The sequence below is a fragment of the Acanthochromis polyacanthus genome, chromosome 16 (assembly GCF_021347895.1).
Source record: "Acanthochromis polyacanthus isolate Apoly-LR-REF ecotype Palm Island chromosome 16, KAUST_Apoly_ChrSc, whole genome shotgun sequence".
NCBI classification, from domain to species: domain Eukaryota; kingdom Metazoa; phylum Chordata; class Actinopteri; family Pomacentridae; genus Acanthochromis; species Acanthochromis polyacanthus.
Genome location: NC_067128.1, coordinates 35,638,455 through 35,661,651, shown reverse-complemented (window position 1 = coordinate 35,661,651; position 23,197 = coordinate 35,638,455). Strand labels below are relative to the sequence as shown.

General features: G+C 38.5%; 2 protein-coding genes across 2 annotated transcripts; both read right to left on the bottom strand.

The window, feature by feature from the left end:
* Nucleotides 1-425: 425 nt before the first annotated feature.
* faxca (failed axon connections homolog, metaxin like GST domain containing a) lies at nucleotides 426-11,951 on the bottom strand. Its single transcript, XM_022220683.2, has 6 exons — nucleotides 11,451-11,951; nucleotides 9,381-9,516; nucleotides 9,097-9,293; nucleotides 8,045-8,262; nucleotides 6,588-6,704; nucleotides 426-4,832 (listed from the first exon to the last, which is right to left on the bottom strand). The coding sequence occupies exons 1-6, from the start codon at nucleotides 11,705-11,707 to the stop codon at nucleotides 4,534-4,536; spliced, it is 1,224 nt and encodes a 407-aa protein (XP_022076375.1). The 5' UTR covers nucleotides 11,708-11,951; the 3' UTR covers nucleotides 426-4,533.
* Nucleotides 11,952-13,201: 1,250 nt separating this feature from the next.
* Nucleotides 13,202-21,979, bottom strand: ccnc (cyclin C). The gene is made up of 12 exons (XM_022220688.2): nucleotides 21,823-21,979; nucleotides 21,367-21,473; nucleotides 20,205-20,289; nucleotides 19,785-19,854; nucleotides 19,622-19,673; nucleotides 19,353-19,408; nucleotides 16,990-17,025; nucleotides 16,811-16,902; nucleotides 16,662-16,729; nucleotides 16,500-16,579; nucleotides 15,326-15,444; nucleotides 13,202-14,821 (listed from the first exon to the last, which is right to left on the bottom strand). Exons 1-12 carry the CDS (start codon nucleotides 21,852-21,854, stop codon nucleotides 14,767-14,769), a joined length of 852 nt encoding a protein of 283 aa, XP_022076380.1. The 5' UTR covers nucleotides 21,855-21,979; the 3' UTR covers nucleotides 13,202-14,766.
* Nucleotides 21,980-23,197: the final 1,218 nt, after the last annotated feature.

Sequence of the window (23,197 nt, the reverse complement as noted above, 5' to 3'; positions counted from 1 at the left end):
GATACTGTTAGTCTCTTTTGACATAATTCTTGATCTTGTGTTGGAAAGGTTTTGGGTCTGATGAATTTTAAGTTATTTTGGACACATTGAGTTATTGAGACATACTTTGTTCTCTTTTTCAGTTCCTCTGTTCAGTTCTTTTCCATGTGGAGCCGTGATGCAGACAGAGACAGACCCAGTACATCGGTCCAGAACTGAGAAAGTTCTGCTGTTCTCAGCTCAGTTTAGAACCATGTTCATGCAGTTGGACTCATCACTGCAGTCTTTATAAGAGCAAATAATCTACTGTTAAACTCAGAAATAATGCTGTTACTGAGAGGTGATGCATCATTTGACATTTTAGTGATTTTCCACAGAGGTTTCCTCACTTCTGTTGAACATTTCAACACTAAACAAAGCAGACAATAACAGAAGAACAAACAGAGGAAAATATCACAGCTATATTTAATGAAATATTACCGGTAATCCATTGTCATACAGCCTTTTATCTCTAGTTACGATACATTCAGAAGAATCTTTTTTAAACCGCACACAGCGTCTTTTATTTTAATTAATTTATTAACGGCTCTCTTATTTACAGTTCGATGAGTTTTCAGCAAACACGACACCAAGAGACGATGGTTTCTACGGTCTACAAGCTGAAATCATGACGGGAAGGTGGAGACCAGAACCAAAACCTCCGACCTTCAGATGCTGAGGAACACTGAGACAGATGGCGGACGCCGATCAGAAAAAAAAGGACTTTTGCAGTTTTTCTCCGTCCTGCAACATGTGAACTTTAAAGAGAGAAGAGACTCCGACCGTCATCTGATCGGGTCAGTTTGGTATTTTAGCTTCAACCGAACATGAAGCACTGCGGAGGAACATTTCCTTCCTCTTTGAGAAGAAGGCAGAGTTTGCAGCAAAAAACACGACGATGACGGTATGAGTTTCCAACATTTACCCCAAAACGTGGATGCACATGCAGTTACAGGGATGAAAGCACGCACAAGCAGCAGAGAATCTACAGCATTGCACCAATACACAGATCAATAAACCAGTTCAGCCGTAGAGAACAGAATGTAAACGTGAGGAAAAGTGCAAAAAAATTGAACGATATTTCCAGAATTCAAGCACATTGACCATCAAAATCAATCAATAAATAAATACATGTAAAAACAGAAGTCATCTGCTGGCACTGGTTCAAAGTAAACAGTTTCCATAAGGCTAAATCTGACTGTCGATGAGAGAAGGCAGAGAGCATGCAGGCGAGGGAGGTTAAGACACCAAACGTTCAGCTAGTTTCCACTTTAAAGGCTCCGTTGAGGCTTTTTTCTTCCAGTCCAGTATCAAAATGATAATAATGTGTTCAGTAGGAGCCAAACTGACCAAAAATTCTTAACTTGTCTTAAATTCATTAGCAAAGCCATCATCAAAGGCATCATCTTGTCTTTTTTCTGCTACATGCTAATGCTACAGGTTTAGGTTCCACATATGTGCAGTGTCTTCACAAACAAAGCCAGACTGACGCATTTCTCAGACAAACGTTGACATTTGAAAGTATAAAATGTCCCAAAAACACCTTAGAGGAACATTTTTGATTTGCTAACTTGATTGAAGGGACATTGAAGGGCAAGAAAATAGCTGCCAGAGCTAGCGATAGGTTTAGGGGACGACCCAACGCCCCATAGGGTTAGGGTTGGGGTTAGGGCTAGGGTTGGGGTTAAGGGTTAGGGTTGGGGTCAAGGTTGGGGTTAGGGTTGGGGTTAAGGGTTAGGGTTGGGGTTAGGGTTGGGGTTAGCATGAAGTGTTGGCAAAGTGGAGACAGTTTAGAAGTAATCTCCAACATATTTTTTGCATTTTTCTATGAAAGTTTCTTGTAACTTATGGGCTGATATCCAATATATACGCAGAACTATTAGTTAGTTAAGGCCTTGTCACATCAGTGTTTAAATGGTAAAATTTAACTTAAATCCATTAGAATTGATTAGAATTTGTTGGTTAGTTTGGAGAGCTTTAGTTTAACTTTTTTTTTTAAGAGCCCACATTCTGCAAATTTACAGGTTCATAATTGTGTTTTTCGAGTCACTTCAGACCATTTTAAGTCATGCAGGATGATTTTCAAGTCATTTTAGATAATTTTGAGACAATTCGATGGATTGTAGTCATTTGGATAAATTTGGGTCATTTTAGACTGATTTTAGGTCATTTTGGATCAATTTTATGAACATTTTGGGTCATTGAAGTCAGTTTTGACTTATCATAGACAACTTTCCAGTCATTTTAGACTTTTTCAAGTAATTCTGGGTACTTTTCAAGTCATATCAGACAATTTAGACTACTTTTGGACGTGTTTTAGGTTATTTTGGACAGGTAACTCGTCATTTAAGGGTGTTTCAAGTTGTTCTGGACAATTCTAGGTCATGTTGGACAGATTTTAAATAATTTTGGAAAAAGTTTTAAGGTACCTAGACCATTTTGGACAATTTAAGCCATGTGGTATGACTTTCATGTCATTTCAGACAATTTTGAGTCAATTTAATCACATTTTTGGTCATTATAGACAAATTTCAAGCCATTTGGATAAATTTAGATAACTTTGGTGTGGTTTCACGGTTTAACGAACCATCTAAGCATAAAACACTCTGCATGAGGCTTCTGAATATTTTAAACTGCACTGTAGCGTTTACTTTTTGTTTTATCTTATGTTTTTTTCTCTATTTACCTTTTGTAATTGTTTAAATGTCTTTTTTATGTTGCTTTATTTCCCTGTTACACATAGACTTTATGCATTTTGTGTTTGATGTACACTATTGTGAACTGCCTAGTTATTAAAATGTACTTGATAAATAAAATTTTGATGAATCTATTATTTATTATCAACAGGAGGGACAAACTACATGTGTTTTCCCTATTTTGAACTGGTCGGACCGAATGACTCCAAACTAGGTGAAAGTTTCTGCATTTTGTTCCATAAATCAAAGTATAAACACTGCAAACAACTAAAAAATAGCAGCTAACTTGTCAGCATTTTGCTCCTCTTTCTGGAATCATATAAATCTGAGTCAGTTCTTATCATTTAGTATAAAATAACCAGGTTAAAATGGTTTAATCTACTGCTAATATCAGCTTTTTAGCTAACCAGACAAGCATGTAGTCAATCTATAGCTAACATGCAGATTTGTGTTTCTCCGTTTTTAGTCCCATAGCTTTAGTTTTGTCATTTTGTCACCAAGCTTTTGTGTAGAAACATGAGTGATCAGGCCGTTAAATAAATAATGCTTCCGTTAAAATGATCAGTCTGACTCTGTAATATGATTTAACTGCACCACAAATGAGAAGCAGCATCGATAAAACCACTGTTTCCACTCGAACGCTGAAACCTCCGTCGGTATTTACGTAGGCCAAGCCTCATTTAAACACAGAATCACATAAATATTCTACTCCTTAGCAGCCTGAACACACAGAACGTTGTCGGTTCGTGCATTTGCTGAGCGACAAACACACAAAGAACCTGTGTCCTTCCGTCATCACCTGCTGCAGCGTGGCGTTAAATCAAAACCAAACAGAGTGGACCTGCTCTCTTATTGCTTTCACTAAAAAAAACCCTAAAATCCTTTGCTAAACATCCATCGGCTACATCTTCCTGTTTGTCCAGAGGCACCGACAAACAAACAGGCCAGCTAAGAAACGACTTTCTCTAAAGAGTAAAGGGACTTTTTTTTTTTTTTTTTTTTAAACGGGCACGTACCAGCCATGCACTAAATATCTGTAAACTCTACGCGAGTGTTCGACTCGTTCTCAACGCTCCAATTAACGCTATTTGACCTCAAGCTACGAACACAGGAGCCTCGTTACTCTAAGATGTGGGGAGTTTTTTTTAAATTTTTGGCAAAATAGTTGTCTCAATAAGACAAAAAGATAGTTTTAAAAGTGCTAATATCTAAATTTTACGACCTAAATATGGGCAGCAGGCATTACTGTAACGTCCAGTCGTGTAAACGGATGTTGGCGGATCATGGAGACGAACACACGACAGACTGAGTCCAACACCTACAGTATTTACACTGTATGACACAGGAGATATACTTCCATTCTATCTATACTATTTATACTCGGATATTTTTATGTAATCAAATATTCTATCTACTAAATCTGACAAATCAGATCGTATATTTACACCGAGCCGCATTCATGGGTCGCATGAATCTTGCCAGGCCTTGAAACACACACTGGTGATGCGAGTCGCTACGACGGACGACGGGGGGCGTGCACAAACGTGGTGGCTGTGGCTACAGGTAGCGGGCACGGCAACAGGTAGAAGGTTGTGACTGCAGATGACGACATGGAGGAGTTCCTCAGCCACGGCGTCATGTACTCCTGGAGTATTTCCTGCAACTTTCTCGACTTTCCTCCACCGCAGTTTTGGGGTTTAACCCTCTGAAACGCCAGAAACCGGTTGGTTCCTGCTTCAAGAAGTAGGGGGCGCCATGTGCAGCAGGACGCCTCGCTCTCTGGTGGTGTGTTTACCGACTATTAAGTGTGAGTGTGTCGTCAACACTTGAGCTGGTCTGTGTCAGAGCACTCTGTGTCCATGTCCGAGTCGTACAGCGAGTGGCCCGTCGGGTCGCTGTCGGGCGACGGCGGGTCTCGGGGCGTTTGGGAAGTGTGCGAGTGGGTGTCGTCATGGAAGGTGTCGGTCCGGGAGTACAGGCCCAGGTCGGGGAGTTTGGACGCAGAGTTGACGCTCTCCGTGGTGTCAGTGTAGCGGAAGTCCTCCAGGTCCACGAACCACTCCGGCCAGAACCGCCGGCGGATGCGCTCGCAGTACATGGCCAGGTTGATGAGCTCACCTGGGAGGGATGGAAACAAGAGTAAAGTCCTATAAAAAGTATTTATTCTGTTTGGTAGTTTCCACTTTAACTGTTTTTTAACATTGAATCACAGCCGGTTTAATTTAGATTTCTATCCCCACCGTGAAGCACGGTGGTGGCAGCATCATGACGTGAAGCACGGTGGAGGCAGCATCATGACGTGAAGCACGGTGGTGGCAGCATCATGACGTGAAGCACGGTGGAGGCAGCATCATGACGTGAAGCACGGTGGAGGCAGCATCATGACGTGAAGCACGGTGGAGGCAGCATCATGACGTGAAGCACGGTGGAGGCAGCATCATGACGTGAAGCACGGTGGAGGCAGCATCATGACGTGAAGCACGGTGGAGGCAGCATCATGACGTGAAGCACGGTGGTGGCAGCTTCATGACGTGAAGCACGGTGGTGGCAGCTTCATGACGTGAAGCACGGTGGTGGCAGCTTCATGATGTGAAGCACGGTGGTGGCAGCTTCATGATGTGAAGCACGGTGGTGGCAGCTTCATGATGTGAAGCACGGTGGTGGCAGCTTCATGATGTGAAGCACAGTGGTGGCAGCTTCATGATGTGAAGCACGGTGGTGGCAGCATCATGATGTGAAGCACGGTGGAGGCAGCATCATGTGAAGCACGGTGGTGGCAGCATCATGACGTGAAGCACGGTGGTGGCAGCTTCATGATGTGAAGCACGGTGGAGGCAGCATCATGTGAAGCACGGTGGTGGCAGCTTCATGATGTGAAGCACGGTGGTGGCAGCATCATGATGTGAAGCACGGTGGAGGCAGCATCATGTGAAGCACGGTGGTGGCAGCTTCATGATGTGAAGCACGGTGGTGGCAGCATCATGATGTGAAGCACGGTGGTGGCAGCATCATGATGTGAAGCACGGTGGAGGCAGCATCATGTGAAGCACGGTGGTGGCAGCATCATGATGCAGGGAATCGTATTAATGATCAATTTAATTTGTGATTTTGGACAAGAATTTCCAAAAGATACAACTTTTTCATGTCAAAGTGAAGATTTTTACAGATTCCTACAAAGCAATGTTCATTTAACTGAAAATAAAGCATGGCAGTGGTATCATGATGTGAGGCACGGTGGCAGCAGTATCATACGGGGCGTCATGGTCAATTTAATTTGTCTATTTTGTTGTAGATTGTCTCTAGATAACCATTAAAGAGACATAAGTACTGAAAAGGACAGAGAAAGTTCAGTTTCTCTGTGATTTAAGATGTTCCGGGATTTTCTTGGCAAAGAATCAGAATCAGTTTTATTGCCACAAAGGTTTTCACATAAACAGTAAAACACAGAACTGAAGGATAAAAGATGAAACAAGTCATATATAAAGCAAATATTAAAATCTAAGGTATTTTAAAGGAAAACATGTACAGTGTGCAGAACAATGCAAAATATTCACCTGAAAGTGTGCAAAACCACACTATAATGATAATAATAGTTCTATTTATAAAGGCAGTGTACTTATCAGACCGCGTACAGTAAAAGTAATCAGTATGCGTTACGTTATTTAGGAGAGATTTCTGCATTTTCCTGTAACTTCAGACCATGTGACAAACAGAAACATCTGTAATGCTTCAGTGAATTAAACTCTAATGAACAAAACTGATCAGATATGCAAATATTTTACTTTCAGGACATTTTTGGAGCCTTTGTTTTTCTTCTGGCGCTGGTAAAACCACTGATGCTGAAGCTGCAGATGGTGTTTGAGGTGGACTGACCTTTGATGAGCTGCTCTGGTCGGGATCCCGGCAGCGTCCACATGGCCGGAGCCAGATGACTGAACACTGCAGCGTCCACCGTGGAAAGCTTCGAGCCCATCAGGTATTTTTTATCACCTTCAGCAGCAAACACAAGAAACAGAAACGCCAAATAAAAACACAGGAAATGTCCTGCAGGACCCAGTTTGACCACTAGAGGTCAGTGTTCTGTTATTCTCCCGTTTGTATGATGGTTCTGGTGAAGGTGTGCATTAAAAAAAACTAAATTAATTAAATAGATTCATTATAAAAATAACAAGTTGTGTCCACAGATGACTCCAATGAAGCCAAATCTTCTTAATTTAAAATGTTAACATCGTAACCCATGTTGTTCTCTTGAAAAAATAACCTTTGTAACAATCAATAAATCAAATTATGTCTGAATGGGACCTTTCATTAAGTTCAGTGTAGTTCAAAGAGTTCCATAAATGACTGAAAGCCAACAAAATAAAGAAATAGAGTTAAAAAAAAAAGACTATAAAGAGCAAAAAAAGAAAAACATGAAAATAATAAAAATGAGATTAAAACAGATTTTTAAAAAGTATAAACCTACTATAAAATGATTTTTAAAAATTGATCAAAAGATTAAAAATAAAAAAGGAAACGAGAATTACAAAAACTAGATTATAAAGATAAATAAAATTATTCTAAATAAAATAAAAAACACAACACAAAAATACAACATAAGAAAAATTTAATTTAAAAAGATGAGTAAAATAACAACTATGACACATATAAGAATAAAACAATAGATTAATAAAATAACTAAAAATATCAGAATAAAACACTAAAAAACACAAAAAAGGATTAAAAAGACAAAACATAAAAAATAAGAAGAGAACAATTAAAAAAAATCAAAGAGTTTAAAAAAGACAAAATATGAAAACTAAATTTAAAAATTGTATTAAAACATTAAAAAGAGAAAACATGAAAATCGGTGTATTGAATTAGACTGGAAAAAAACAAAAATGACAATAAAACAAGAAAAATAAATTAAAACTGTGGAAAATAACCAGAAAAGATCAAAATATTACAGTGTTTTACTACAAAATAAAACAATGAAAACTATAGTTTAAAAAATCATTAAAAAAACAAAACATGAAAATAAAATAATAAAACAAAAACATAATTAAATAAAAATAGAATAAGATAGCAAAAATTAAAGAAAAAGTGTAACAAAAAACATAAAAACCACAAAATATTGTAAAAACTTTTAAATTATTCTTATTATTAATATTTTTATTAATAATAATAACTAGTTCTCACCCAGCAGCGTGGCCAGCGTTCTCATGTCTTTCTGTATTAATATTATAATTATTAATAATAATAATAACTAATCCTCACCCAGCAGCGTGGCTAGCGTTCTCATGTCTTTCTATATTATTATTATAATTATTATTAATAATAGTAATCCTCACCCAGCAGCGTGGCCAGCGTTCTCATGTCTTTCTCCATCAGGGCGTAAACCTCTTCCTTAGAAAACCGTCCAATCCCGTGTCCGTACATTTCCCGCTTCACGATCCCGCCGGTCAGGTGACTCAGGATCCACCTGAGCAGGTCGCTCAGCGGTCCGCTCACCGACAGCATCTTCTGGGTTTCCTCCAGGTTGTCCACCCACTGGCAGTACGCCACCGTCCTTGAACGCACCACCAGGGATTTACAGAAAGAAAGAAACAGTAACGACGATCAACCACTGAGAAGGAAGCTGCGACGATTAACGATTATTCACCAACGAGCTTGATCATTTTTTCTGCAAAAAAGTCTAAACACCCTGATTTTTTACTTTCTGTCCATTTCTCTGACACTAAGCTGAATATTTCTGGGAAATATTCAGTTTAGTGTCTACCTAAATATGGGCAGTGCTGTCTAGAAATAGACACTGTCTATTTCTAGACAGTTGTGCTGATAAATGGTAGAATTTCCCTGATTTTTGAGTTGTGCTGCATTTGTTTTGTAGAAACACTGTGTGCACTTCAACAGGATCTTTTTTTTTTAATTAAATGTGGTACAAACAATTTATTTTGGGCATTTTGTAATAAAATAGAGTTTAAAAAAATCACCATTTTAAGCTTAGATGTGGACAATTTTCCAAATATGATGCATTCAAAGACCATCTGAAAGTCAGAAATCTGACTGTTCATTCTATTTTTGCAGATCTTAGCTGAGAACTGTTGTCATTTTGGTGATTTTTTTTGACTAAGTTAAACATTTCAAACCTGTTGACACGTTTTGAGGTTGCGGGGCTTAGATAAAGCTTTAATATGTGACAGAGCTGTCGTTAGAAGTGGAGGGAGTTGACGTTTATTCAGAAAATAAAGCAGATATGGTGCAAATTGACTGATAAAACACATCTTTAGGCTAAATGCTGCAGCAGACATCTGTCTATTGGATTCTAACACCTCCTTCATGCTCTCCTTCTCTAAATAAGTCACCTCCTCCAGCATAAACATCTCAAAGCAGCGCTCCTCACCAGTAGAAGTGCTCCTCCACCATCTTGGTGACGGCTCTGGACACGGCCTTCTCCTGCGGCGTCAGGCTCCTGTTGAGGCTCACGCCCAGACGCTCCTCCAGGAAGTCGATGATGAACTCGGAGCCGAACACCTGCTCCTGGTTGTACTCGATCCACGGCATCTTCCCCTGAGGCGACAGCTTCCCGTCGAAGTAGTTCTGGAGGAGGAGGAAGAGGAGGAAGAGGAGGTGAAAGCAGCAGCAGCTACAGGAGCTGATAAAGCACCAGAGGAAGCGTCATCGTACCTGGTAGGGCAGGTCCACCATGCGGAGGTAGGTCTCCATCTTAAGGCAGAACGGGGACAACGACGGAGCTCCGGATTTCGGTCTGGAGAACTGGTGGAGGATGATGGCGTCTTTAGAGTCCAGCTCTTCCTCCTTCCTGTGGAGCAAACAGAGTCCAAAAAAAGAGAAATTCTGGGAAAATATACAACATTAAACATTTCATTTTAGGTTTATGGTTCAGGTTGAGTGTCTAGTTTCCCTCTGAATCACCTGCAGTGTGCAAAAATCTGTAAAATGCAAAAAACACAATGCCAGAATTGAAATTACAGCCATCTTCCTCCTTCAAAATAAAAGTCAACAAGCATTTGTGGCTAAACGGGATTCAAAGGCGACTTCCCTTCAAATGAAACATCCCCACTGTTCCTCCACATCCTGCTGTTAAAGAAGACTTTGTTGCTCTTCACTGTCTTTTAATCAGTGAAATGCCTGTGATTTTCTAGATAAAAAGACACAATATGAGACTGAAACCCTTACAAATATTGAATTTTTGATTAAAAAATAGAATAAAAATACAATTAAATAATTAAAAAAAATTGGCTGAAACGATTCAAATAAGGAAACATGAAAATGTGAGAATAAAACAATAAAAAATGGAAAAAAAATAAGTAATAAAAAATAAAGTAAAATAATAAAATCTTAATTTAAAATTTATATTAAAAAGAGATAAACATAGAATAAATGTAACTACATAAAAACTATAAAATGAACTGGACTTTAATGTTCTTTAGTCTGTCTCATCTGACCAATAAAAAGTCCTGTGACTGGTTAAAATATCCCATCACAGGCTAAAATACGAGAATAAAGTAATAAAAATTAAGATTTTAAAAAGATTTTTAAAAAGAAAACGAGAATAAAATAATGCAAATATTTTAAAAAATATTATAGAGAAAACATGAGAATAAATTAAGAATATAATTTTAAAAGACTATAAAAAGAAAATATGAGAATATGTTAAAAATATCAAAGAGAAACCATGAGAATTAAAATAATAAAAATATTAACTAAAATATGATAATAAAATAGAAACTAGATTTTAAAATAATAAAAATTATTTAAACATTTTGTGGAGAAATCATGAGAATAAAATAATAAAAATATTATTTTTAAAAAGATTATAAAGAGAAAACATGAAAATAAAATAATATTTTTCAAATATAAATAAAACACAAGAATAGAATAATAAAAATATTATTTTAAAATGATTATAAAAAGAAAATATGAGAATAAAAAATCTGACTATCATTGTAAAAAGACTATGAAGAAAACATGAGAATAAAATATTTTAAAATATTATAAAAAGAAAACATGAGAATAAAATGATAAAAGTATTATTTAAGACAGAGACAACAAGAGAATAAAATAATAAAAACATTATTTTAAAAAGATTTGAGGTACTTTTCCCACTATTCTCTGCTGCTTTCTGCACATATTTTCTCACTTCCTCTACTACTTATACGGTTTATTGTTGTTTGAGGAGCTAAAACACCTTAAAAATCACATAAATTATCTTTAAAAGACCCAAAAGGCTCCATCCAAAGCTGACTGCTTCCTGTTTTGCTCTCAGAAGGAGGCCTGACCCGAAAGGACAACAGACTGCTGCCAATCAATAATCAATAATACTGATCAGTCTCATCTATCCGGCTGCAGGAGTAAATAATCTGCTGTTTCTCTGAGTGTTTGCATCAGCAGCTGTCCCCTCCACCTCCTCCATCCTGCAGCTAAACTCCACTAAACTCAGCCTGACGTCCTTGAAGCAAAGTGACCTCCAGAGGTGGAGGGCAGCGGAGACACAACAACAGCCGGGACAAAGCCTCTGTAGCCGGGGAGACTGCTCATCTGCAGCCGCCCGGGTCACCCCTCCACCGGGATGGAGGTCTACGGAGGAGGGGGTTCCGTTACATCACTGCCACCCACTCACGACTCCTTCGCCCCGCCCCGCGTTAAGTAACACCGACACATGCACATCCTCCGGGGCTCCTCCAGCCTCCCTGCCCCGGGGCCTGCCAACTAGCCAGGGGCCTGCTCCGGTACCTGATGGCCAGCAGTTCGTGCAGCAGATAGGCGGCGGCGGCCAGCAGAGCCCCCCCGGTCAGATACAGCGTCTTCCTCCACCAGGAGTCCGAGCCCAGAGCGGACATGATGCCGCCGCAGTCCTGCAGCGGACAGGCGACGATGCAGCCGAACAGGAGCCGCTCATCGGAGCCCGGCAGGCCGGAGGAGGAGCTCTGGTTCTGGCCGAGATCAACCGCACAGGACCGCAACCAGGCGAACCCTACGCGCCAGTACATGCTCTCTGTCTGCGGCCGCTGTCCGCCTCTCTCCGGCTGCTCGGGGCTTCATCAGCGGGGGCTTCATGGGTGCGGGACGCGGCGGGGGCAGCAGCAGGGCGACTGGACCAGGACCGGCCGGCTGGACCCGAGCATCCCGCCCGGAGCTCCGTGTCCCCGCAGCGGGGTGGACATCCTCGGAAGCCCGCTGAGGCTCTGGGCTGGATCAGCAGCTTCTGTCAGAATGAATCAGTGAAGTTAGTGCAGGAAAATAACGGGGCTTCCGCTCTGACCCTTCACAATAAAAGCACAGGTTGCGCAACATTCCTGGAAAAATAACTCAAAACTGCAGACGAAAGGAAAATACAAAGATAAATACAATTGTTTCTCATTGACTCGATGTCCTATTTATAAGTACTATTTTTTAGTAAGTATTAGTAACTAAGTATTTTTGCATTCACATAAAAAAAAAATCAAAGAAACACAAAGAAACATATCCAATTTCTTTTAATCTCTCAAATAGTCCAAATATTTAATAAGCCAGCAACTGAAGATTCCTTATTCAAAATTTGTAATACAAATGCAAAAAGCTAATTCTATGGGAAGAAAACATGGGGGGAAAAATATCTGATGGAGTTTCTAGTAACTTAAAGACCCATGCTGCTGTTTAGAAAAAAAGTTTTTTTTTAAAGAAGGCAAAAGATATAGAAAACAGCAAAATATATTTTTTAAAATGCTAAATTACAAACATTTTTATTAACATATAAAATTTTCAAAAAAACAGAAGAGAGCTATCCAATGTTTTTAATTAAACTCTCAAATATACAAAATATTTAATAAATAGGCCAACAACTGAAAATTCCTCATTCATAATTTGCAATACAAAGAAACATAAGAAAATTACATAATTTCTCTTAAATTTTCAAAAACCCATATGCTTAAACCAGCACCTCAAAAGTTCTGGTTCAATTTAAATTTTAAAACTTTTTATATGAGCCGTTGTGTTGGATCTGCGTCCTATAATCTCTCATAACTATGTAAGAGTAGAAAATACAATATTTCCTTCTGAAATGTAGTAGAGTGGAATAAAAAAGTAGCATATAAATATTCCAGTAAATTACTGGCACCTTAATACTGCACTTAAGCTCAGTAATTTAGTAAGTATTGAGCTGTATGTGTGCAGTTTTCTTAGTGATGTATTTTGAAGGAGACATTGAGCGGTGTGTCTTGTTCCTGTCTGTGAGCTTCACTCGCCTGCAGTGACGTCACTGTTACAGACTGTACCCCCAAGCAAAGAACCTGTAAACACATCCTCATAATGTAGATTAATTTCACGAATCGTTCTAGTTTTAACTGTAAATAGTAAAAAATTAAAGCTGCCTCCTAGTTCCAGGAGGACAGGTGTGATGCAAACTGTCCTGTATTCTGCAGAGTCACCACTAGGGGTCCTTCCAGAGCCCGGGGCTGACATTGGGAGTTGGATAAAAGGTGTTTAATAACAGCCTGGAGACGCCGTGTTGTGCACACCGATCATTTTATTACCAGAACCCGCCTTCAAGTAACGCTCAGAGTAAAACATTAGTGGCAGCTCACCTGGATGGACGACGCGCTCCTAAAACAAGGGTTTCCTAGGCAACCAGCAGCGTTTGTGTTTCCGAGCACCTCGATTTGCACACAGGATCACAACGTCACAGAAACACGCACACGTCTACGAGTGAACGGAAACAAAACGTCGCCACAACTCCAGAGAGGAGGCGGATTAAAAAGAAGAACAAAAAAAAGTCAGAAAAGTTTTCATACATTATTCTAGGGGTGTCAAACATGTGGCAGGTCAAAAGTGTAAAAAGTACAGAGAAGACATTATCTGTAAATTATTAACCTGTCAAACTATGAATTTAAAATAATTTCTAGACCATAAGTTGTTTTGATGATAAAGTAAAAACTAGATTGCTCACAGTTTTGTCTCGTTTTTGTCATTGTGTCTCATCTTTTTGTCATTTTGTGTCTTATTGTCTCGTTTTTGTCGTTTTGTCTCCTTTTGTGTCTAATTTTTGTCATTGTGTCTTGTAATTTTGTCTCATTTTTGTCATTTTGCGCCCTGCTTTTGTCGTTTTGTCATTTTTGTCCTTTTGTGTTTTGCTTTTGTCTTTTTGTGTCTTGTCATTTGTAACTTTCATTTTGTCTTGTTTTTGTCATTTTGCATCTCGTTTTTGTTATTTTTCCTCTCGTCTTTTCGTTATCTTTTTTGTCACTTTGTTTCTCATTTTGTCATTTTGTGTCTCGTTTGGTCTTGTTTTTTTGTCATTTCGCATCTCGTTTGTGTCGGTTTGTAACTAATTTTTGTCATTTTTCGTCTCTTTTTGTCACTTTGTGTCTTGTTTTTGTCGTTTTGTGTCCAAAACAAACGTAAAACAAAGGTAAAATCTGGAGTTTTGGTTACTTATCCGTCATTATGCTGTGATTTTACCGCTCACTTAAGACTAAACTGGGCTGAACGTGAACTAAGATGAGTTCAACACCCCCGTTTTATGACTAGAGCGGAATAAAAGAAGAAATAAAAACGCAGCAGCAGACACGTGAAGCTAAACCAGCTCATAATTTCTAGTAAAGTTTCCATAATTACGTCAAATACAAAAAAAGAAATAAAAAATAAGGCTATATACAGTAAAGAAGGAGGAGACGGGAGGGAGGAGCCTCTTGTCGCATCACAGCTGCTTGTCCAATCAGATTTTTACGTGAGGATCCCTGAGGAATGAAAACCCGCCCGGCAACAGACAAACATTCACACATATTCGACGCACACACAGTAATCGCGATCAAGTTTCCTCCGGTAAGTTCAAGGATGTCAGGATCATCGTCCGAAACGTTTCCCCCTCCGATCCCCTCCCCACAAAGTCCCTCAGTTTTTTTAGCTTCAAGTCGGAACCGAACGGAGACGCCGCCGCCGGACGTTGTTGCCGTTTGGTCGGTAATCCACACGACGCTCGGAGTCTGTCGCAGATGATCGGACGTCTCTGTGAAGCTGCAGAAAGAAGTCGTGTTGTGATGTTAAGAAGATCCGTTTAAACGCAGACGTGGCGCTAAGACTGGCTGTAGGAGTTGCTTTGGTTCCCGTTGGAGCTCTGATCGCTTTCACTGCACACAAATGGAGACAGAATAGAGAAAATAAAGTGGTATTTTATGCAAATTATGCAAGATTTAACCCCTAAAATGTAAATCACTTTAGAAAAGTCACACCAGAAATGACATATTTACACCTGTTAGCTTACTTTTGAAGCACAAATCATAATATATAAGGTTTAGCTAGCAAAGGGGCACCATGACAGAGACTACCAGAGAGGTTACAACCTCCAGATAGTGTTCCGGTGCAGAAAAATGTCCAGGTTTTGTGGAACATTTCTGAAGGTAAGTGGCTAAAGAAGGAATTTCACAGACATCTAGTATCCGTGGTTAAAAATCACATGGAAAAATAACCATCGTAGATTATTCGCTTTAGCAATTAGCCGATCACTTATTGATGACTTTGCCAAGTATTGGTCAAGAAGTAGTTTAGAATTGTTGTGTCTGGCCTACAAGTTAAACTCACTAAATAAAATAAGCATGTACGGTTTGTAACAGCTGGATCAAAGGCTGGCGTACCTGTTGGGAGGTGGTTTGGGTTTCGGCATCTTGTTTAGAACAGCAGCTATCTCCTTTCTGTCGTCAAAGTTTTTCCACTGGTCGTAGAGCTTCAGAATGACACGAATAATCTCCAGGATCTTAATGAAAAACACAGAAAGTTAACAAAACACAAAGCAGGATCGTGCAAAAGGAAGTCAAAACAGTGCAAAAACAAAGAAGCAAAATAAAGTTATTTTACTGTATATATAACGTACAATAATCATAAAATGCAACTTTTCTCATGAGGAAATATTCATTAAGTTTAGATGTTTGATACAGGAGGTCCTCGGTTACGACATCCTCAGCCTAAGAGGTGTTTTGCCGTTACGTCACACCTGGTTACGGGACATTTCTTGTTTAAAACGTACGGCGTTTCAGCGTTACAGGTTACGAGCTGGCGAGCGGAGCGAACGAATACGTCGTCACGCGGTGCCGTCAGACGGCTGTGTTTCCATTCTCTGGCAGTACTCCACCTTGGATTGTGCTCCATTCACTGACTTTTTGTCCTTCATTATGGCTCCCAGGCAAAAGTCAGATTCTTGTGATGCTTCAAAAAAAAAAAAAAAGGGAAAGCCATCTCCAAGGAAGTGAAATTAGAATAAAAGGCTTGAAACACCGACGAACATCCGCATTATCAGATAAAGTTGTAAAAACAGGGCAACATATTCTGTCATCTTTTTGTAAAATGATTCATACATGCATGAAAGTCGCTGGTTTTCATGACTTTTCCAAAGAACTGACCGATGTGGCGATGGGAGTAACAGCTTTGTTTACATTTTCACTGCAGTTCCAACGTGAGTCGAGGACCTCCTGTATGCGTCTGTCTGTGTGTTAGAGCCCTTAAATCCCAGCTTAAATGACTATTTTGTTTATTTTTCTGTCATTCGAGGGCCACTGCAGTGATTTTAATAATTATCTCAGCCTCATTCTAGTTGATGTTTGAAAACAAATCAGTATAAGAGGCGGTTTATATTTAACAAACATGATTAATATTCCATTTCGCTGCCATTAAAGTGCAAAAAACTGGCACAAAATACGTCTTTTACCACATTACAAAGAACAATGAGCTGCTATTTGTTGTTAGATCTGCATGAATATGGGTGTCAGATGAAATAAATTCAGATTCTGCAACATTAAAGTGTTAAAAACTGACTTTGTCCATGTCCACGGAGAGCTCAGCAAACCACTGCCGGGCGTCTTTCTGCTGCACCACACAGGCGACATGTAGACAAGCTGAGGGAGGAAACAAACTGATCAGGTTATCTGCTAACTCTATTATTGCTCTGTAATTAGACGTGTGTGGGGCTGGTCTTACCCAGGGCGATCATGAAGGGCGGGTAGAGCAGACACAGGTCCGTCCTGTACGTGTCGTTCACGATTCGCCTGCAGAAGACACACGACAGCGTTAAGCTAATTAAATTAAATATGTTTTTGCAGAAGCGAAAGCAGCAGGCGGTGCGGTACCAGGCCAGAGGCAGCAGCATGTCCTCCTGTCCCATATCCTGGACGTACTGCAGCAGAGGTCTGTAGGGGTGGTACACGATCAGGCAGCAGTCCTGGAACACACAGCATCAGCCATCAGTCACCAAGAGAATCGCTAAAACAGGAGAAATATGGCAAAAAAAAGATCTGCTTCTACTCACCATCAACTCCAAAAGGTAGAACTCACATTCTAATATCTGTAAAGACGCAAAACAGGCTCAGAATCAACCATTTCAACTGAAAGAAAACACACGACTGCTTCTTGCACGAGCCCATATACACAAAATTTAAACAGCTTCATTGGTAGATGTAGGATTCATTTGCGCTAACAAGGCTGCAGGTGGAGAAAAGATCAAACATCACCACAAATGATGCAAAAATCACCACAGAAACACATGAAATCACCACAAAAACATGTCAACACGACATAAAAAGCTGCAAAATCACCACAGAAAGATAAGAAGTGACAACAAAAACATACAAAAATGACAAAAAGATGCAAAATCACCACATAAAATACGAAATCATTACAAAAAGATGCAAAGACACCATAAGTCGTTGCAAAATCACCACAAAAAGATGTGATTTCACAACACACACAAAAAAAACTCGAAACCAAACCGTAAATAGATGCAAAATCATACCAAAAAGATGCAAAATCACCACAAAAAGATGTGATTTCACGACAAAAAAAATGCAAAATTACCACAAAAAGACGCAAAATCTCCACCAAAAGGTATGAAATCACCACAAAAACATGCAAATACACCATGAAAAGTCACAAAATCATCTTTTACAATAACAAAAAGATGTCATATCACTGCAAAAACATGCAGAATCAGCAAAAACACCACAGAAAGATGTTAAATCACCACAAAAACATGCAAAAACACCACATAAAGATGTTAAATCACCACAAAAACATTCAAAATCACCACATAAAGATGTTAAATCACCACAAAAACATTCAAAATCACCACATAAAGATGTTAAATCACCACAAAAACATTCAAAATCACCACATAAAGATGTTAAATCACCACAAAAACATTCAAAATCACCACATAAAGATGTTAAATCACCACAAAAACATTCAAAATCACCACATAAAGATGTTAAATCACCACAAAAACATTCAAAATCACCACATAAAGATGTTAAATCACCACAAAAACATTCAAAATCACCACATAAAGATGTTAAATCACCACAAAAACATTCAAAATCACCACATAAAGATGTTAAATCACCACAAAAACATTCAAAATCACCACATAAAGATGTTAAATCACCACAAAAACATTCAAAATCACCACATAAAGATGTTAAATCACCACAAAAACATTCAAAATCACCACATAAAGACGTTAAATCACCACAAAAACATGCAAAAACACCACATAAAGATGTTAAATCACCACAAAAACATGCAAAAACACCACATAAAGATGTTAAATCACCACAAAAACATTCAAAATCACCACATAAAGATGTTAAATCACCACAAAAACATTCAAAAACACCACATAAAGATGTTAAATCACCACAAAAACACCATAAATGGCATAAAATATTGCAAAATCACCACAAAAAAGCTGCAAAATCACCACAGAAAGACGTGAAATCACTGCAACATGCAAAATCACCAAAAAAAAGTCACAAAATGATCCCAAAAACAAATGAAAAAATGTGAAATCACAAGCTGTTTTTACTAATATTAGGGGCATGTGCTGCTAATATCTTGTTCTGTTGCTGCAGAATATATTTAGTTACTCTGCAGAAAATGTGAAGTGTATTTATTTCCTCACAATTAATACGTCAGTTAAAATGACCAAGACTTTCTCTGCTTCACTCCAGCCTCATTCCTAGAACGTAGAATCATCACTTTGTTACTTTTTACCTCATTTTTAGACACTTCTGACCAGACACACGTGTCGTTTCCTCCAGCTGTGACCACATTAGCTGATATTCTCCCTCCATACGTTAAACTCTGTCTCACTGCTCCCGCTAGCCGACATGAGTGAAGATGTTTAGTAGTGGCAGTCCTCGGTGAACCCCTCCCTGCCCGCTATAAATATTAGTTTTCACAGCTCTGAGGACAGCCAACGTGTCCGAACAGCCCCGGCAACAGCGGATAAATTAAAAGGCGACACTTCCCACCAGGACGGGAGAAGCAGCGCTGCAGCTCTCTGCCATCAGCTGAGCTCTCCCACCGCAGTGAGAACACTCGCTGAGGAACGCTAACGTAGCGACACGGTGACACGCCGTAATTCAACACGGCCGTCACAAATAACTCTGCAGAGGAAGCGGGAAGACAATCGTGTCTGACGTACGGCTCGGCTCGTCTGCAGGCAGGAAGTTAGAGAACTGGAGCTGTTCTTATTATTTATCTAACTTATTAGATTCTCACTTCAGGTTTCTTTACGTTGCCGCATTTATTGTGTGTTGTTGTTACGGCTAGTTTTTAGATTGTTTTTGGTCAAAGTCACACTGGATAAAAGCAACTAAATGCCGTTTTACTCACATGATTCATTCTGTAGGGGAACTCCTTTGGAAAGGCGTAGGAAAATCGTGTTTTCACTGTTTGGGAGAACAAAGAAAAATCATGATTATTCAGCCTCTGCAACGCAAGAACACAATTTTAAACATTTATGGCACTTTTAAGCTGAGGAAACACGTCACTGAATTAATTTACGGTTATTTTTCTTGATTAATCACTTAGTTGTTTGGTCGATAAGAGTCAGAAAATGTTGGAAAATGGAAAAAAATAAACGACAAACTGAAGTCACTCACACACAGATGTTGCTGCAGAGATCAGCCTGGTGTTGGACACGACTCCAAATTCCTGAAAACACAGAAATATTTAACGTTACGTCAGACAAGATGGAAAAAGACGCTGAAATGGGAGAAAAACTGAAGCAGAGTGCTGACTTCTGTTAGATTTCTGCTGACTCACCTCAACTTTGGAAGCCAGGAAAACACAGGTAGGAGCCATGAGCACCGGATCGATGCTTTTCAGAGAATACCTGCAAACAAGAAGAGATGAATATTTAGCAGATATTCAGCTTTATAAGAAGAAGCAGTGGAGATGATGGCGATGAAACCAGAAATCTAAAAGGCTGGATACATTAAGAGAACAAGAAAAGGTCTAAAATCTCATTAAAAAACTGGAGCCTAGATGATATTTTTTACTGACTTTGGTTTAGCACACGTCTCAGTGTTTAGGATGATCCTTTTTTTCCATAAAGACTTATTCGAGCCATCTTTCATCCAAAGTTCTTGTGTTTTTTTCATGTCTCTAAAGAACAAAATATCACCCCCCACCCCCCGATACCCTGCAGCCGTACTTCTGCTGTAACTTCACACAGCTCCTTACCTGGCATAGAAGCGTTTAAAGTAAACCGTCGCAGTGGCGATGACCTGCTGCCTCAGCTTCAGGTGTTCACCCAAAGCCTGGATCACTGGAAGGCACATAAAACATGCAAACACACCAGAAAAAGTCACAAAATCATGCTAAAAAACATCAAAAAGATGTGAAATCACTCCAAAAACATGCAAAGTCACCCAAAAAAAATCTAAATTAACACAAAAAGATGTGAAATCAGAGCAAAGAATGACTGTTCTGTTTTACGATAAATCTCTTGCAGTTTTCTTATTGGAATTATCTGACGTTTCATTATTTATTTAACGTAGAAAAGTCACAGCTTTTGTGGCACCTGCTCCATCTACATATTTGAAGCTACAGCACTGAACAAATTCATTAGAGCATCTTTCGTAACAATGAAAAAACACAAAATCTGCCAAAAAAACATGAAATCACTACAAAAACATGCAAACACACCACAGATAGTTGCAAAGTCATCGAAAAAATATGCAAAATCGCCACAAAAAGACATGGAATCACTATAAAAACATGCAAAGTAAAAAAAAAAGACCTGAAATCACCACAGAAAGATGTAAACACATTATAAATAGTTGCAAAATCATCCAAAAATATGCAAAATCACCAGTAAAAGATGCAAAATCACAAAAAATACAAATTACCACAAAAAGATACCAGAGCAATGAATGACTGGTCTGTTGCAGATAAATCTCCTGCAGTTTTCTTGTTGGAATTATAACATTTTTATGCAAATTACTTTTAAATGTAACATTATTATTAGGCAAATAAACCGGATGCAGCGGCAAACACCTTAAACTGGGTGGTGGTCAGATAAACTTGTCAAGCACTGAATTTATATCTTTAAGTTCCATTTAGCTCCTTAAGTCTTTGAGTTTCCATCTAAAAAAGCACAAAAACAACGTTTATACTGATTATACTGTCTCATGTGGTAACCATCACATGATCACATGTTTGAGATCCTTACACAACAAATATTGAACTGAAACTTTAATAAATTTAATAAAGACTGCAGTATCGGTTAGAAAAATCACAATTAGATGTATTTCCACGAAGCTTTTAACCATAAAACAGCTAATACATAAATAATCCGTGTTTAAAACTCTAATATAACCTAATAAACAAACTGAATAAATACCGTTGGCGAAGAAGATCTGCAGCTTCCAGTACTCCTCCTCTGTGAGGAACTTCAGGTCCTTCTGTCGCTCTTTCATCAGGTCCTGTTTGTCCAAAACCCACTGCAGACTTCAGGAGTAAAAAAAACCCCACATCAAGTCAGTTGAACATCTGTCAAACAGCTGGCAGCAGGTTAGCGGTTAGCATCACAGAAACAACACTCAGCTAGCTGCGTTAGCTGTTTATCTTAGCCGTGGAGGGAAATATATAAATAAAGCTCGCATAATTAACTTTTTATGACAGCTTAAACATCAACCCGGTTTTATTTCGGTCTTTTTTAAAATTGATATTTTGCATCGCGACAGTAGTTGAGGAGAAACTGTTAGCATCGATGCTAACAGACAGAGCTAGGCCTCAAAACAAAGACGGAGAATCCTGAAAAAAGCTGCAACGAGTGGAAATGTTCCTGAAAACTCACTAGTGAGAGCTCTGCCAGAAGTTCCCCGCCATGTCGAAGCACCTGAGGTAGAGAAGAACACTTTAAACCGAGCCTTTTTTCTGCCACAAAGAAGTGAAGACCACAGGAAAGTATTTATTCTCAGCAGAACATGAAGTAACAGCAGAGTCGCTCCGGAGGGATCCGTATAAAGGTTCCGGAATATTTGTTCCGCTTTTAAAACTTCAAAACAGAGACAGAAAATTCACTCAGCAGGAAAGAAATTAGATGTGATTTAATTGCCAATTTGAAATTAAATCACACTGAAAAAATGTACCGCCTGTGAGTTAATATTAACTGATTGACTGTCTGATTTGTAAAAAAATAAAATAAAATCTGAATATGGTGAGAATTGCAATCAGAGGTGTTTAAAATGAAAACAGCTGCCAGCTTTCTTTGTTTTTCTTTTCATCTCACTTTCTACTTTTACTTCACTACATATGAACTTTAAAAACTAGGATTTTTTTCAAGCAAAGCACATGAAGACCTTTTAAAGAATTATGAGTTGTTGTAAATTTAACTACAACAGTTTATAGAAATACAGCTGAAACGAATGGTTCAATAATCAATGAAAAAATCAGTTTGAAGCATTCAAAGTAAAAGTACTCAGTGCAGAAAAATATCCCATTTGACGCTATTACATATGATGTCACTAGATTTATTCAGAAACATATTTAACATATTTGAAAGACAAAGCATGCATATTTTGGATGGTATTATTTTACATTTTTCACTCTTTTGTTGAATTACAGATAATATCTAGCAAAGCTGCTTTACACAATGTCCACAGAGTTGTTCTTTTACAATGTGTGACTGTGAAATTAATCTGTTTAACTCAATTTAAATCAACTAAAAATCTAATTTTACAGATATTTGTAATTATTTTTACAGGCTTTGTACAGTTAAGAGAAAATATCTGTAAAATAATAATACTTTGTTGATTTAAATACAGTAAATACTTTTGCAGTTAAATGTAAAAGAACTCATTACTATTCGTAAAAATACAGATATTTGATGTGAACATTTGTTACAGTTTTGGCCTGGTTGTTTTACAGGGGTAATGCGTGAAACAATCATTTTTTCATCCATTTTCTATTTGACAGTGAAGCGAGTTCTGACTTTTGTTATCTGTGATTGAACAAAACTGTGAAGTCTGTAAAATAACAGTAAATTAAAAAAATAATTACAGGTCAAAACTAATTGTGAAGGTCATTTTTGTGGTATTAGCACTTCATCCAGTACTGCTGCAGCATTAAAGGTTAAATTAAAATGAAAGGATTCTAGCAACACAAAAAAGATGTGAAATCACCACAAAAAAAACACACCATAAGAAGTTGTGAAAATAACACAAAAAACA

Excerpts from the sequence above, each read along its gene's own strand:
- faxca (XM_022220683.2), bottom strand. The coding sequence starts at position 11,707 with ATGTACTGGCGCGTAGGGTTCGCCTGGTTGCGGTCCTGTGCGGTTGAT. Across the intron at positions 9,294-9,380 it reads TGGTGGACCTGCCCTACCAG|AACTACTTCGACGGGAAGCT; the intron begins GTACGATGACGC and ends CTCCTCCTCCAG. Across the intron at positions 4,833-6,587 it reads ACCAGAGCAGCTCATCAAAG|GTGAGCTCATCAACCTGGCC; the intron begins GTCAGTCCACCT and ends CATCCCTCCCAG.
- ccnc (XM_022220688.2), bottom strand. The coding sequence starts at position 21,854 with ATGGCGGGGAACTTCTGGCAGAGCTCTCACTA. Across the intron at positions 19,855-20,204 it reads TTTAAACGCTTCTATGCCAG|GTATTCTCTGAAAAGCATCG; the intron begins GTAAGGAGCTGT and ends TCTTGTTTGCAG. Across the intron at positions 16,730-16,810 it reads ATGCTGCTGCCTCTGGCCTG|GCGAATCGTGAACGACACGT; the intron begins GTACCGCACCGC and ends TGTCTTCTGCAG.